The following is a 14,575-nucleotide window of genomic DNA, read 5'->3' as shown; positions in this document are numbered from 1 at the left end:
TATTTAAACAATAATTTCCATGGGCTCCTCCAAATGCCTGAAGTTGTTTAACTTTGTATTTAAGTGCTTGATTGGCTTAGGGACTATATAATTTGTGGAGGCAAGATAAGTGAAAGGAGGTGTAGGATGTGACTCTTCAGGGGTTTGTGTGGATACCCTGGCCTCTGAGCCATAGCTGTAGCATCGGAGGGTGGTGCTGCAGTACAGATACTAAATCTGGTCTCGGGAGATCCACAGCCCATTTCTGGCACGGCCCCCTACTCTTTGGACAAGTCAGAGCACCTGCCTTAGTGCTCTGTCTGTCTCCCCCTTGTCTCTTGGGCTTGCAGACTCGCTGGGATGGGGGCTGATGGGCTGCGCAGTGCAGAGTGCAGAGGCCTCCTTGTCAGCCAAGCTGCTGGATCCCACGTAGGAAAAAGTATATAGAGGCTTGACTGAAGTATCTCACACTCCAGGACCTTTCTGCTCAAACGTTGTCTGCAGCACCCTCTCTGTGTTGGAGAGAGCGCCCATTGGGCTGTTTGGGGACCTGCTGGAGACGAGGAAGAGGAGAGAGGCAAGGTGACATCAGGCTGCCTGCTTCTTTCCCTTGCTGCGGCTGCTTTCCCTCTTTGGTACGTGTGCTGGCACCAGGGGTTGAGGAGGGATGAGCCCTACTCTGTTTGAAGTATTATAATCCTTTGAGATGGTATTAGCGCCTTGGACAGTAACAGCTCTATAATTGAGCCTGCTGCTTGCAGGGACCCTGCACTTCAGCAAGATGTTTAAATCTCATTTGTATAATGCCTGGTTGCAATTCGTGCTGAAAGATTGCCCTCTGCCTCCAGTGTCCCTGAATTGAAGCAAGCAAGCAAACAAACGAACAATCTCAAACCATTTGGAGACAAAAGAGTGAGTAAAGGTGGCTGGGCAATGAAGTGCCTCAGGACATCTGACATGGTGTTCCAGATGGCCAAGAATTATCGCTTGGAGCTTTTGCTAGGCTGATGTATTTTTGTATTCCCCCCTCCCTTCCTTTTCCAATGCCTCAGTCCTAGGAAAGACAGGACAGAGGCTCAGAGTAAAATGTTCAGTTAGGGATTATGTAAACATGAGCATTTCCAGGGAAAGCTGGGTATGAGGAGGGTTGAGGGGAGGTAGAGGCACATTTTGCTGTCCATCTCAAGGCCTGGAGTCATTGAAACACTGGATATGAGCAAGGACCAGAACAGAAGCTGGCTTCTTCCAGCCCGCCTTGTGCCAGGGCCTATGCAGTCACTGGCCCATTCTTTCAGGCCTGGTATTTGAGTTGCTCTTCCTTTTTTCCTTCGTATTTTAGGGGATTTGGTGTTTTTTAATATCTGTGCAACAAGATTCTCTGCTCGCGTTGGTTGACTAAGCTTTATGGCTGTCTCTTGGGCCTGTCTCGGCATGATTAAGAGCCAGGCATCAGGTTTCTGACAGTGCTCCTGACATGATGTAGCACATCACTGAGAGAAGAGCAAGTGCCCAGCACCTGGGAACTGCTGTGCGTCATGAGAGCTTCGTTCCTGGAGAGGGGTAACAGGCATGTAATTGCCTTTCCAGGAACCTGCAGTCTTCTCTTGCAACCTTTTTCCCAAAGCCCGCTCATCCTCAAACTGCCTCAGGAAGCTGCTGCTCAGCCTTTAACCCTGGGGTATGAAATGCCAAGGGGAGGCATAGCTCCTGGGGCAGCGTACCACTGCACGACCTTGGTTCTTGTTTGTTGTGGGACAGGCTGTTGGGGACGTCTGCTCCCGGTGGTACCACGTTGAGTGTCAGGGCATGGTGCTCTTCGTGGATGGGGCTGCCTCCAGCGTCACTGCAGAAGCCTTGAGCCTCAGCCTTTCGGATTAAATGGTTATTACTGATAAAACTGTGAGATGACTTCTTTGGGCAGGAATGACCCAGTAGATGTGTTGCTGCGGTGCTCAAATGCCATCTTTGTTCTGAGGAAAAATGACTGGGCAAGAAGTGATGGCAAAATCTGGCAGGCTGGACTCCTGTTTCCTCAGAGTTTCTCCATTCTCTCGTCCTTCTCCCTCTGAGGCAGCGCGCTCTCCCTCTCCATCCCTCCCCCTCTCATATGATGCCCTTTCTGCTGCTCTCATTGCTTTTGTCCGTGGCTCTCTAGCCGGCGGTGGGTGTGATTCTACCCATTAAAATCAGTTGCTTTTCTTGTGAGGACATGCCAAGGAGTGCATTTTGCTCTGTTGTGGATTTCCTCACCTTTGTGTGTCCCTGACCGTAACAGCAAGGAGTGACACCCGCTGGGGAAGCTTCTCTGTTTTCCTTGATGTTCAACAGAACTAGCCCCAAACTAATTTGGGACCTCCGTAGGAAAAACCACTTCCCCTCACCCTATTCTGAGGTTTCTAGACAAACCGCAGAAGATTTGTCTTCAAAACTGCCTTTCTTGGATTTGTTGCCTCATGGAAGAATGTGCACTATATCTGTCAGATTCACATGTGTCTAATGAAAAACACTTGACAGTCTTAAAATGAAAGGAACTTTTATTTTAGCAAAGGCTTAAATTCTTTATTTAAAAATTGTAAACAATGCTGCTAAAGAAGAAAATGAATCGGAATCCACTTCTAGATTATGCCACTGATTTTCTCCCTTAGTGTCTCAGCTAGCTGGGGCTCGGCCGTGGGGAGGGCAGTGTAGCGTTGCTGTCCCTCAGGCAGCTGGTCTGGAGAACTTTGTGAACCAAAGAATTGCAGAATAACTCTACTGACTCAGACCAAGAGTCTGTCTAATCCAGCATCCGGTTCCCAAAAAAGGGGTAAGTGAATGCCAAGAAAGAGCAAGAGCAGACAAGCCTATGTAATGTTTTCCCTAGTACTCTTCCAACATCCAGCTTTCCGCTGAGGAGATAATCTGTTTGGTAACCTTTAATGGATGTCTTTCCCAGGTGCTTCTCCAGTTTCCCTGTGAACTCTTCCGGACTGTCTGCATCCACAGCACCTTTTGGCAAAGAGTACTGTAGATCACTGCCCTGCTGTGTGAAACACCGCTTCTTTTTGTTGCTGTGAATCTGACTCTAACTTACTTTACCAGAAATTTCATCACTTCTGTGCTAAGAAAAGTCCCCCGGGGGTAGCTGGAGTTTTCTTTTGCTGCCTTTGATCAGGAAACCCTCTGTCCTTTTTTCCATTCCCTCTCCTGAGTTTTTTTCCTCTTGTTTTTATCCAGGAACAAATTGCTCATGACCAAATAAAGCTGTGAGAGGAGGGATTGCTAACAGGTCTTATTTTGAATTTGAATTCCTGCTCTTTTCTTTAATTAGTATATTCTTTCTAATTTGAATGGCTTTCTTGCTGGCTACAGTATATTCAGGATTGCTGCCACGTTCTCTAGGTGACGCATCATGAGAAGAATTCACTGTGCATAGATCTGACTAGACGTACAATTCCCACTTGTTGAGAGTTTCCAGTAGGTGTACTATGTGGTGTACTGCTAATACAGAGGGCTATCATGGTCATGACAGTGCTTCTTCTAAACTGCCTTGTACCCCACGTACTGCTTTTGGGGATCTGAAATCACTGCAGTGCAAGAGGATGACAGGTTATAGTGTGCATAGTCCTTATTTGCCCTCAGTTGCTCTGGAGAAGAAACAGCTGCTCAACTTTGCAACATGGAAAAAAATAGCCTTGGAGGCAGTGAAAGAGAACTAGCAGCCCTGTTGCGGTAACTGAAAACGTCCAGGTAATAGCAGTTTGGTCTTCCATGGTTAAGTCCCGTTTTAACAGCCCGACCTCGGCTGTGCTCACTGTGGCCATTGGCTGTGCTTAAACAGGGCCTTTTGCCTGAAATGCCCTTTTGCTCTGGGGCGTAGCTCTGGCTCATGTTAAAGCCAGAGGTTAGTGTTAGTGAGATAGCTCACCCCATCAATACCTTTGCTGTATCAGCCCTCTTGGTAAGTAAAGGTGGTTGGCCTGGCCGCTCTTGCCAGCACTGTGAGTGCATGGGGTGTGGAGTTAATCCTTGCACGAGCTTTGGGAAGGGTAGGACAGGAGGCAGGGGGATGGAAAGGGTGTGTGGGAGGGAACTGGCTTGCTGGTAACTTGGGCAGTCATGCAATTCCATATATATATATATATATATACACACGTGATTTAACCTGCTAATTATTTTACTCTCCAAAAGAAAGACGAGGTGCCTGCTTTCCTGGAAAATCCTAGCAGAAGCTGAATTTCAGCAGTCTCTACAGGTGACAGGCACTGTTTTTGGCAGACAGCTGGCATTCACGCAGTGATTGGCAGTGTGTCGATGCTTGTCTGGGGCTGGTGAATAAAACCGACTGTGTCAGACTGAGGGGGCTCCTTTTATGTCTTAAATTCTGCATGGCTTCGCAGAAACATTAATTTTCTGTTTCAGACCACCTCCTCAGCCTAGGCATTTGGGATGTGGCAGCACATCTCCTGAGCCACATAAATGATAGCAAGTGGGGGTCTGCACTGCGATCCCCACTTAAGTGGGGTGCTAGAAGAAGGGTCTTTTTGCTGTCAAGCATTCCAGGGGCCCCCTGTCAGCACCTTTGCTGTCACAGTTTTTCTGTGCAAGGTGTTCAACGTCTCTTTTGGGCAGGGAATAAAAGCAGTAAGGGGTGAATGCACTTCTTGGCAAGGATCAAAATTCTGTATTTGGGCAGTGGAAGGGAAGTGGTGAGGATGCATGATAAAATGTCAGCCTGATCTTGGTGACTGGAGAGGGTTAAAAACCTTCCCTGAAACAGGGACCCGACGGTCTGCCACCACTGTCTTGGCAGGTCCTGCCAGAAAACGTAGGCAAGGGGGAATTGATGCTGTGCTGAACTGGGATCAGCTGGGATCTGGAGGCTTGCCTTGATTCGTGCTGTGGAGAGGGCTGAGAGTTTGGACAGTATCTGGGGTTGGGTTTGCCTGAGGATAGGGAGACATATGCCTTTGTTTTGCTGTGCTCTCTCCAGGTTCGGCCCCTTCTTTGTAGTAGGGCGCAATATTTGTGTGCGCTCGTCTGATGCGTTACCTCCTTTCCTTAGGCTGGTGATCAAGAAGGTCCAGAGGCTGAGCCCCTCTAGAGAGCCTTGGTACCACCACCTCTCCTGATCTGGGAGACTGTTGTTCCCCTTAAAATAACTTGCGTTTAAGGGCATGTGGCAATGGACAGGTATTCAACCGCACACGTGATTTTTCCTTGCGGACCTGCTGCTTAGCCTGTACTGATCCACTGCCTCAGTGATGGGCAGCCTCTCCAGAGGTGTGGAAAACGAGGGCCAGTCTCCATGTGTGAGAGAAATGGGTGAAATTAAAGCCTCTTCTCTCCTCTGCCACTGCCGAGGTGCAGCCGCAGCTCCCGGGGCCCGGGCTCTGGCCTGTAGCCCGATTCGCTCTCCTGTGCTGCCAAGGCTGGACCCAGCCATGCAGCGAGGGTCCTGCAGAGAGGCTGGGTGCTGCAGGCACCGCTGCTGGCGTGGGGACAGGGACAGACACCAGTGCAGCCCGCAGCCCTAGAGAATCTGGGCCACGAACGAGCCACGTTTCCTTCGTTTCCTTACGTAAGTTAATGTGCTGGGTAGCACGCTCCCGTAAATGCCTTGTTGGTTGGCTTGGTGGCTTTTCAGTGGTGCGAGGAGGGGAGCTGGTTGCTTCGTGGGGCAGCGGCTGCGGCAGCTGTTTGCAGGTCCGTGGCATGGGCCACCCCCCCCCCCACTGGGCCACCCCAAAGGTGAGGCAGAGTTGCTGGGCATAGCTGGATCTCGGCGCAGCTTTTCTTGGAGAAGCTGAAGGCCCACAGCGGCATCAGTCGGAGCTGCTCATTCTTTGTTCCCGCTCCAGTGATCCCTGCTGTACTGTAATCACACAATTATTATGCCATTAAAATGTCATATTCATAGAAATCCACATAAACAAGGCATTAACAGTTGCCAGAAAACTGTAGTCTTTACTGCTAATGACCTGCTTCCTCCCCCAGTGCCACTCCCTTTTCTTCCTTTTTTTTTTTTTAATTGTTTTTATTTTGTTTCTGAGCCATGACTTAAGAGGCAGATGACAAAATGTGTCTTTGCACTTAGAGGTTTTCAATCTTTAGTGCACTGTTACAGTGAAAAGCTGCCTCTGTACTTGCTCTTGGGTTTTGTTGTTTGGCCTTTGTTAGTATGGCTGCAGGTGGTTTGGGGGGTGTATTTTTAGCAGGCTGGCAAAGGAGAAGGCTCTTTGCAAAGTGTGTTCTCAGCTGGGAGAGCCTCTGCCAACTTGTGTGGTACGGTAGCTCGTCGTTGAACTGAGTTCTGTCTCTAGCCTATCTGAGGAAAGTTAAGAGTAAGTCCAGGTGTTTTCCAATCTCTTGTAAGCATCCTCTGGAGTAGGGTGGTTCAGGGTTTTAATTGGAGGGAACAGCTGAGGTTCAGAGAAAGGGTGGCTAGGCTTATTGGACAAAACACATCCCTACTGTAACTCCGTGCTTCTGCTACAGTTAGATGCAGCTGGATGTGTTTGGAGCGCTCACAATCCACGGGCCTCTCTCTAATTGACTCCCCAGGGACCCTGCTGCGTTTTCCTCCCAGACAGAGAAATTGGCCATCCCTCCTCCTGAAATCAGATTTTGCGTGGGTTGCATTAGGCTGTACGTGTCTCTGGAAACGTCTCCTTAGGCCTGAGGAGGAACAAAGGGAACGTGTCCTATTTCTACTGCCGTGTCAAGGGTAGCGTGCAGCCTGTGAGCCTTGCCAGGGCGCCGCGAGGACCAGCCGTTCCCAGCGGGACAGGGAGCCAAGAGGGCCGGTGTGGCTAGCAGGGTGCAAACCCAGGGCTTGGGATGCGGATCAGGGGGTCCAGGGCCTGGCATGGGCCTGGGGTTGCCCTTACCTGTGGTGGAGCGTGGGAACTAGCCCTGGAGAAGAAAGTCTTGTGAGTGTCTGGGCACTGCTGGCTACAGCTGCTTTAAGCTGAAGTCAGCATCTGACTCTCTGGAGTGCGTGCGGCTGAAACGTGGAGAAGTGTGAAGAAGAAAAGGTAGCAGTCTGGATTTCTAGCAGAGACTTTGATACTGTTCAGGGAAGGGAGAGGGCTGGTGGGCGCTTGTTTCCTTAGAGTGGCAGGCTGCCTGCTTTTATCAGAGTGGATTTTTTTTTCTCTCTCTCTTTTTCCTGCAGACTTGTTCAATCTCTCAAACTCCTTAAGCATTGACTGTGTTTCCTATAATTAATACCAACCATTAAACTGCAGTGTTGAAAGAGAAATTACCTAATTCCAAGAAAAAATTAAAATTTATTACTGGTACATGAGAGAAAATGAATATGAAGCTTAGAGAGAGGAGCCCTGTAGAAGATAAATAGAAAGGCAAGTGGAATATTGACTTGATCCTTTTCTAGTGCAGGGTAATTTGGCTTCTAAAGTGAGTTAGATCATAATAAATTAAATTTGGATTTCTGCACATCAGTTGAATAACTCCCAAGACAGAATTCTAGTGTGAGGAAGAGGTGATAATACATGGTGGAAACATTATAATGAAGACCTTATCCAGTAACCCATAACTGATGTGCTGTCCCTGAATGAGTGAAGGGATTTTCTCCTTTCATTTTAACTTGCTTTCCCCTTCCTGGATCAGGTACCGAGAAACAGATGAGCCATCTGTGTGCAGGTCAGGAATTCTTCTGTCTCCTGGCACTGAAATAGCTGAAAGCTTTTTAGCCAAGGACACTGTCTTGATTTCTCTTGCTATTTTGGGTGGGTGTTTTTTGGCAGAGGTTGGGACACGTTTGTTTCCGGGCATCCCACTTGAATTTCAGTTAACTATTCAGGAAGTTCAGGGTTGACAGTTGAAGGATGCCAACTCCTCAGAAAACTTCTTGAGATTTCCTTGGTGTAACAGAGCAGGAATTTGGGCAGAAGATGTGGAACGAAAGCAGATGATCAAAACCAGGTATTTACTTTTGGCTGTGAAAATTAATTCAGCCCAATCCATGGGCTTGTCCTGTAGCAGAAGCACTGTGGCCAGATACTGCTTAGAATAAGCTTTTGTCCCTGTTTGAAATCCTTTTCTTTTGATCTCAGATATGTAGTTGGTTACCCAGTCTTTAGGAACCATCCTACTGATAATTTTCCTTGGCACAAAAAGTGGAACTTGGGCTGAGGACAATATTAATCAAAGTGGGCTGAAGTATTTGAGGCGGGGAAAGATACTTGTGTATGTTGTTCTCTGTGATTTGAATCAATAATGTAATCCGTGGTAAAAAGTCAAGTGCAACCCCAGGATGCCCCAGAGAAGATATTTCTAGTGGAGGACGAGGAGAAAAATGTCACTATATAAGGCACTAGTATTTGTGCATTTGTTCATTTACTCCTGTGATCCTCTGCGTCTAAGAAAAACGTGCTCATGTGGAAGCAGGTGCAGAGAAGGACATTTGAGGAGTAACAGTGTGTCTGCCTCCCTAGGAAAAGTGTTTGGTTTGTTGAATATAGAAAAACAAAGGCTGAAAGGCTTATGGATGTTTTCTCTAAATTCTATGGGGCATAAAAAATCAGGGAGATAGAAGAATTACTTCCTTTACTGGGAGGGTGACTGAGCACTGGAATAGGTTGCCCGGAGAGGTTGTGGAGCTTCCTTCCCTGGAGATATTCAAAAGCCATCTGGACAGGGTCCTGGGCAATGTGCTCTGGGTGACCCTGCTTGAGCAGGGCAGTTGGACTAGATGATCTCCAGAGGTCCCTTCCAACCTCAGCCACTGTGTGATTCTGTGAATTACAGTGGGTAACAAGAGGACAGTAGCAGGGGTAGACAGTGACAGGAAATAATCTGTTAACCAGCTTAGCAGCACTGCTTCTACATGTTGGGGAATGCTGTCCCAGACCTAGAAGTGCAGAAGTCCTTTTCAGTCTCGTGAGCCTACCAAAAACTCCCCCGAAAGCTGCTCCCCTGGTTTTGCTCATCTGGCCAGACTTCAGGGTTTAACACTGCAGCTCCCCACTGGAACCCTTGTAGCACATGAAGTGCTAACTGAGATGAGTGAAACATGTGGCTGACCTCGGAGCAGCCAGCTGATTGCATTTTCCTGGCCATTATGCCATATATATTTGACATCCCTCCAGTTCTAGCCACCAGACGTTTGCCCAGTGCACACCCTCTTCACTGCACAGCCACAGCTGCCTTTCTGTCTTGTGCAGAGCATGCAAGTGTGGGGCATTGTGGTGCCAAGGATTTACAGGAAACTCTGCCTAGATCCACTTTGCAGTGGTACAGGTGGCTCTGTGCTAGTCAGGGAAACGGAGACTTAAGTCTGGACTATAGAGAGGTCCATTCTTTTCCTCTATTATTTAGAAATGAATTTACCTCTGGGCAGTTTCAGAAGTTCCACTTGCAACGTAGGTCCGTTTCCTTTCCAGCCTGCCCAATAATATGAGGCTTAAATGACATTTAAAAAAAAAAAAAAATCCAACAAGCGTCAATATTACATGGCCACTTTTAAGAATGATTTCTCTTTCTGTTAAGCTTGATAAAACAACTTTTATTTTTCTTTACCATATTAACATTTAGGAATTGAAACTCCTTGACAGTTGTTTTAACAGAACCGGGCCCCCCAGAGTCGTCATGAAATCTTATAAACGTCAGGGCTTCACTGGTTCCGAGATGCAATCGGCTCATTTTTCCCTTATCTTTTACTGTGGTGGTAAATCATGTTTTACAAGATGCCTTAGAAAAACGTAAACAGTATTTATCACTCAGTATACTTCAATCCTCTCAAAAGCCTGCAGACTGGTTATGTATATCCTTCTGCTCATAAACCTCCTGATGGACTGGAGTGACCTTACAGTTTTAATAACTTTCTTCATCCTTTGCATGCTGGGAAGTTGGACTGACTTCCAAAAAGACAAACTAGTTTGCAGTTGTCATTAGAGGCATCAGAGCCCACATAGAGGGCAGTGGAGCCCTTGTGTAAGCAGGGTAGAGCTTGTAAAAATGACAAAGTGGGACTTCATATTCATTTCTTTCTATCTAATGCACTCTTTTTGTAAGTCAAAAAATGATTTTTCTAACTGTCAGCAACTATACTTGCACCCTGGGAGATGGAAATGAAGTCATAGTCTTCTTGCCTTTTGCAAGATGGCTCTCAATAAAGATCGTGCAGCCAGAGCCAAGCTGGGAGAGGATTTGTCTCGCTCTCCCCTTGCTGCGCTGGCTTGGCCCACGTGAGAGGGGAAAGGCCTTGTCTGGTTAGGGCTTCGCGCAGGTGGAACCCATGAGCGTCGTGGGCCGCATCCGCTCTGTGTATAATGCCACCAGTGGACTTGATTGCAACCGGACCCACCACAGGAATGAGTCTGGCCCTCAGGGAGGAGATAAAGTACAGCCAGCAGGGTATTATTATTTGTACAGCTATTGCTTAAAGGTGTGTTCTGGTCTTTCTTGTGCTGCGGTGAAGTCGGGAGTAACTCCTTGAGAGGGCCATGAAGTTACACCAGTGGAGGATGAAAATGACCCTGTATCTGGGAGCCCCTATAGCCAGCAGCCTGGCCCGGCTCCTCGCTTCCTGAGAGCAGGTCAGAAGTAGTGCCAAGCAAGGTGCTGGAGTTCAGTTTTGATTAACAGTGAGAGCCGAGCTTGGCCCAACAGGATAAGTGATAGCAGGAAATACTAGGAGAAGTCATAAGGGAGGAGAGTCACGTCAGTAAGGCTGTGAGTAGCTGAAAGCACAAAGCTACGAGGGATCTCCAGCTCCCCTCTGTTACTGAGGCAGCTCAAGCCTCTTCTGAGCTCGCTGCCTTTTTGGTCGTACGTTATATGTCACCCCACCTGCAGACTCTGCCAGCCTGTCTAACACAGTGCTTGAGGCCCCGTTGGACGCAGCTGACCCTAAATGCTTAGGGGAGACCAGTATCTGCATTGAACTGGGGAGGTGCTGCACACGGTGCTCCAGGAGATTTCTGTCTTGGACCTGCTGCTGGATCTGCTGTACAGGACGGAGGTGGTTCATTTGCAGAAGCCTATGCTCCTCCTCCCCTTATTAATTTAGAAAATGTGCTGTCAGATGTGAATTAAAATCAATTATGGGATTAAAAATCGCCCATTTTTCGAATAAAAAATTTCAAAAGCTTCATTTTGTGCTATTAGCAAGCAAAATCGGCTTTGAGATGGTGTTAACAAAAAAAAAAAAAAAAAACCCAAAGATCAATTATTGGATAAGATCACAATTTTATTTGGGGCTGAGATGTCTGTAAATGTTTGAATCTCTCTGTATTACATGTAGGCTGAGATCAAAGAGGTTATGCTGCTGTAATGACGTGATTTTATCAGCTGTGCATTGTGTTAGCTGTCTGTGAGCAGGCACAATGCCACTGAGAGATGATTAACCCCCTTGACAGCTGTCTGAGCAATAGAGTGACCCCCAAAAGGTGGCTCTGTCCCTTTTGTTCAGTGCTGTGGCCTGCACGAGGGGACCGAGAGCATATTACGTATGTGTTAGCCCTCTCTGTCCTGGGAAACCCCCTGCTGCGTGGTCGAGCTGAAGTCCTCAGTGGGCAATCTGGTGCATTAGAGATGGACTGAGATCATGCTGAGAGTACGGGAGCCCACTTCTGCCGGGATCCCTCGCTGGATCAGTCCCTGGGACCAGGGTATAGCTGTGAAGAGCCTGCTGTCCTGGAGGAGGGAAAGAGTTTAGCTGGGGACTCCCTGTCCCAAACTAGGGCTAACCACGATGCTGTGGTCGATCCTGGGATCACTGAACTGTGAAGATATAAGCAATAAAGGCCCTTTTGAAAGGGCCATCGTTGACTTGCAAGTGACTTTTCTGCACAATGGTGTTTGACTGTCGTCTTGTTGCAGATGATCCTCTGACTAATGGAAGAAGTAGCAATTTTTTTAAAAGAGAAATACCTGATCTGTGTCATCTGAATTTCTGATGTTTTGATGTTTCTTGTGCACTGATCCCCTTGTGATCCCCCTGTCATGGGACTGTATTAGGTGAAGATGCTCTAATTTTATATCCTTTTCCTGACGGACCCATGCAAAGGGTAATGGGGGAGAAGGGGAATGTGGTGTGTAATACCTTTATTTTTGGTGGAAGAGAAATTAAAAGCATAACCGAATCTTGATGTGTTTGTATTTTTCAAGACTGTGCTGTTTCAGAGGGGGATCCACCAGAGACTAAACTGGGTTTGAAATTAGTCATTTTAAATTCAAATTGGCAGGTTCTCTTTAATGTGTCATTTCAAAACTGTAGAAAATATTGAAGACCTAATTAGGCTCCTGGTGAGAGTGTTCTTGTGATGTTTGCTTGTGACATGGGACTGACACCTCCTCCTGGAGTCAGAAAGATTTCTGAAGTGGGGTTTTTGGCAGGCTGGTGGACCAGGTCTTCCCCGACAGCGCGATGAGAAGCTGCCTGCCTGCCTGCCCTAAAAATCCCCAGGGCTGCTGCGTGTGCTGATGGGACATCGTGGCTCTCGAAGCGGGATGCCCGTGTTGCAGCCTCCCCTCTCTCACCTTTCTAATGAGATCAACTGTTTGTGCGTGCAGGGCTCAGACGTGGACTGGGATGACCTTTGGGATCAGTTTGAAGAGCGAAGATACCTGAGTGCCCGGAAGTGGAAGGGCGGCGAGGACCCGTACCGGCTCCATGCCTTTAACCAGCGGGAGAGCGAGAGGATCCCCAGTGACCGTGCTGTCCGCGACACGAGACATTACAGGTTCTGCCTCCTCCCCATCCCCTCCCATGGCCATAGAGCGCTCCTTACCAAGGGACATAAGTTGGCTGTTCTTACAGGTATCCTTGGGGGAACTAAAACTCTACTGTAGGGTTTTTATTTAGGGGAAATTAATTGGCCGGAGTCGTGGCAGGCTGTGTACAGAGTTTGGGAACATGCCTCGATTTTCAAAGAGGGCACTGATGAGATACAGGGCCTATTGATCTGAATGTACTTTCCTTACGTGCTCTGTTAATGCCACCTTAGACTTTTAATGAATTCAGACAGCTTGTTTCCTAGTTGCTGTCTTTATTTCCTTTGGGCAGAAAGATTGGATGAGGGAGTTTTATTTCCTGCTCTGCAGGACCATTTTGTCTCCCAGATTGTCCTTGTGCTGTCGCAAATAGTGTCTTGTTTGGTGTCACCTCAACAGTGGCTGTGCAAATGAAAAATAATGTTTTTATAGCGAAGGCAAAGAGTTGTTTTTCAATTCATTTGCATCCAGAAAAAACAGCTTTAAGAGGAGTATTCAGTGATGGTGATTCATGACGAAATGGTGAAAATCTCTCTTGATTTCACCAAATCACGAGGTGGCAACAGCAGTATTGTTCCCTCTTTTTTGATTCTCCTGACCTTCCTCACAAAACTTCATTATATAGGTAGATGCTGTGTACCTCTTCAGGGCCATTTTTTGGGGATATCCCTTTACCTGCGCCCAGTGGATGCGCCCAGGGATGATTCTGCCTGGATTATATTTTTAGGATTGAGTGTTTCATCTTAGTGGGTTTATTGTCATATGCAGTAGTCCTATACTAGCAATTGAAAACATTACTTCCTGTATGTGTGGATTATTACAGGACTCTAGTGAAAAAAAGGAAGAGACATTTTTCCCCGAAAAGTAGGAAGACATTAGTGTGATTAGCAGCAGTTAGTATGTGCGTGCAAGAGAGCCCATCTCCATAGTGGGCCTAGTCTTTGCTGGTGCTGAAGACTCTTATTCTGTGGAGCAAGCAATAAGATGATGCAAGGGGAATAAAATAACTGTTCAGCATTTATTTGGCGCTGCAGAAAGGAGAGTTAGTGTGGGGAATAAGGGACTGTGGCTCAGTGAGGGGAAGAAGAAGGGAAGAACTCACTGGGTTCCTGCTCTGCCAGCTCCAGCAGCATCAGGGTCTGAACTCGTAGAAGGAAGAGCTGCCCTTTGTGGCTGTAGCTTGTTGGTGCTCTGTAGTTTTGCTTTTTCGGTCCACTGGATGCAGCGATGCCTGGGTACCCTTCTGCTGTGGTAAGAAATGCCCCTAAGGTTCCCTTGGCACCATTTTCTTCCCTGTCCCCCAAGAGCACAGCATATCCTGGACTGCCACCCGCAGACCCCTGGTCTGCAGCCTGTGTGAGCTCTTCCCAAGGAGTGGTGCCTGGCTGCTGGCCTAGCATGGTCTTCCCCTCCCCACTCCTGTCAATGAAGGGTTGCCTCCTTCTTCTCCCAGAGGCCCTTCAAAGGCTTCTGTGTGGGCAGTTTCTCCTCATCCTCCTATTTCCGACTGGAGAGTCGGGAGGTGAAATCTTCTTGGCCCTCAGGTATGGGTTAGGGAAGGCTGTCACAGAATCACAGAATCGTTTAGGTTGGATGGGACCTCTGGAGATCATCTAGTCCAACCTCCCTGCTCAAGCAGGGTCCTCTAGAGCATATTGCCCAGGATCGCATCCAGACGGGTTTTGAATATCTCCAGCAAAGGAGACTCCACTACCTCTGTGGGCAACCTGTTCCAATGCTCTGTCACCCTCACAGTGAAGAAGTTTTTTCTCAGGTTCAGATGGAACTTCCTGTGGTTCAGTTTCTGCCCGTTGCCTCTTGTCCTGTTGCTGGGCACCACGGAGAAGAGGCTGGCCCCATCCTCTTGACACTCCCC

The 14,575-nt window shown here is 47.8% G+C and overlaps 1 protein-coding gene across 4 annotated transcripts in view; it reads left to right on the top strand.

The window, feature by feature from the left end:
* The window catches only part of GALNT14 (polypeptide N-acetylgalactosaminyltransferase 14), a 137,759-nt gene that overhangs the window by 47,523 nt on the left and 75,661 nt on the right, over positions 1 to 14,575 (top strand). For 3 of the 4 annotated variants that reach the window (XM_068940113.1, XM_068940111.1, XM_009686180.2), the window contains exon 2: positions 12,499 to 12,668. In XM_068940113.1, coding sequence (XP_068796214.1) covers positions 12,499 to 12,668 — 170 coding nt within the window. The other variant, XM_009686229.2, reaches the window with a different exon arrangement.

This window comes from Struthio camelus, chromosome 3, assembly GCF_040807025.1.
Source record: "Struthio camelus isolate bStrCam1 chromosome 3, bStrCam1.hap1, whole genome shotgun sequence".
Taxonomy (NCBI): Eukaryota; Metazoa; Chordata; class Aves; order Struthioniformes; family Struthionidae; genus Struthio; species Struthio camelus.
The sequence above is the reverse complement of the archived record's forward strand: the minus strand, read 5'-3'. Positions and strand labels throughout refer to the sequence as shown.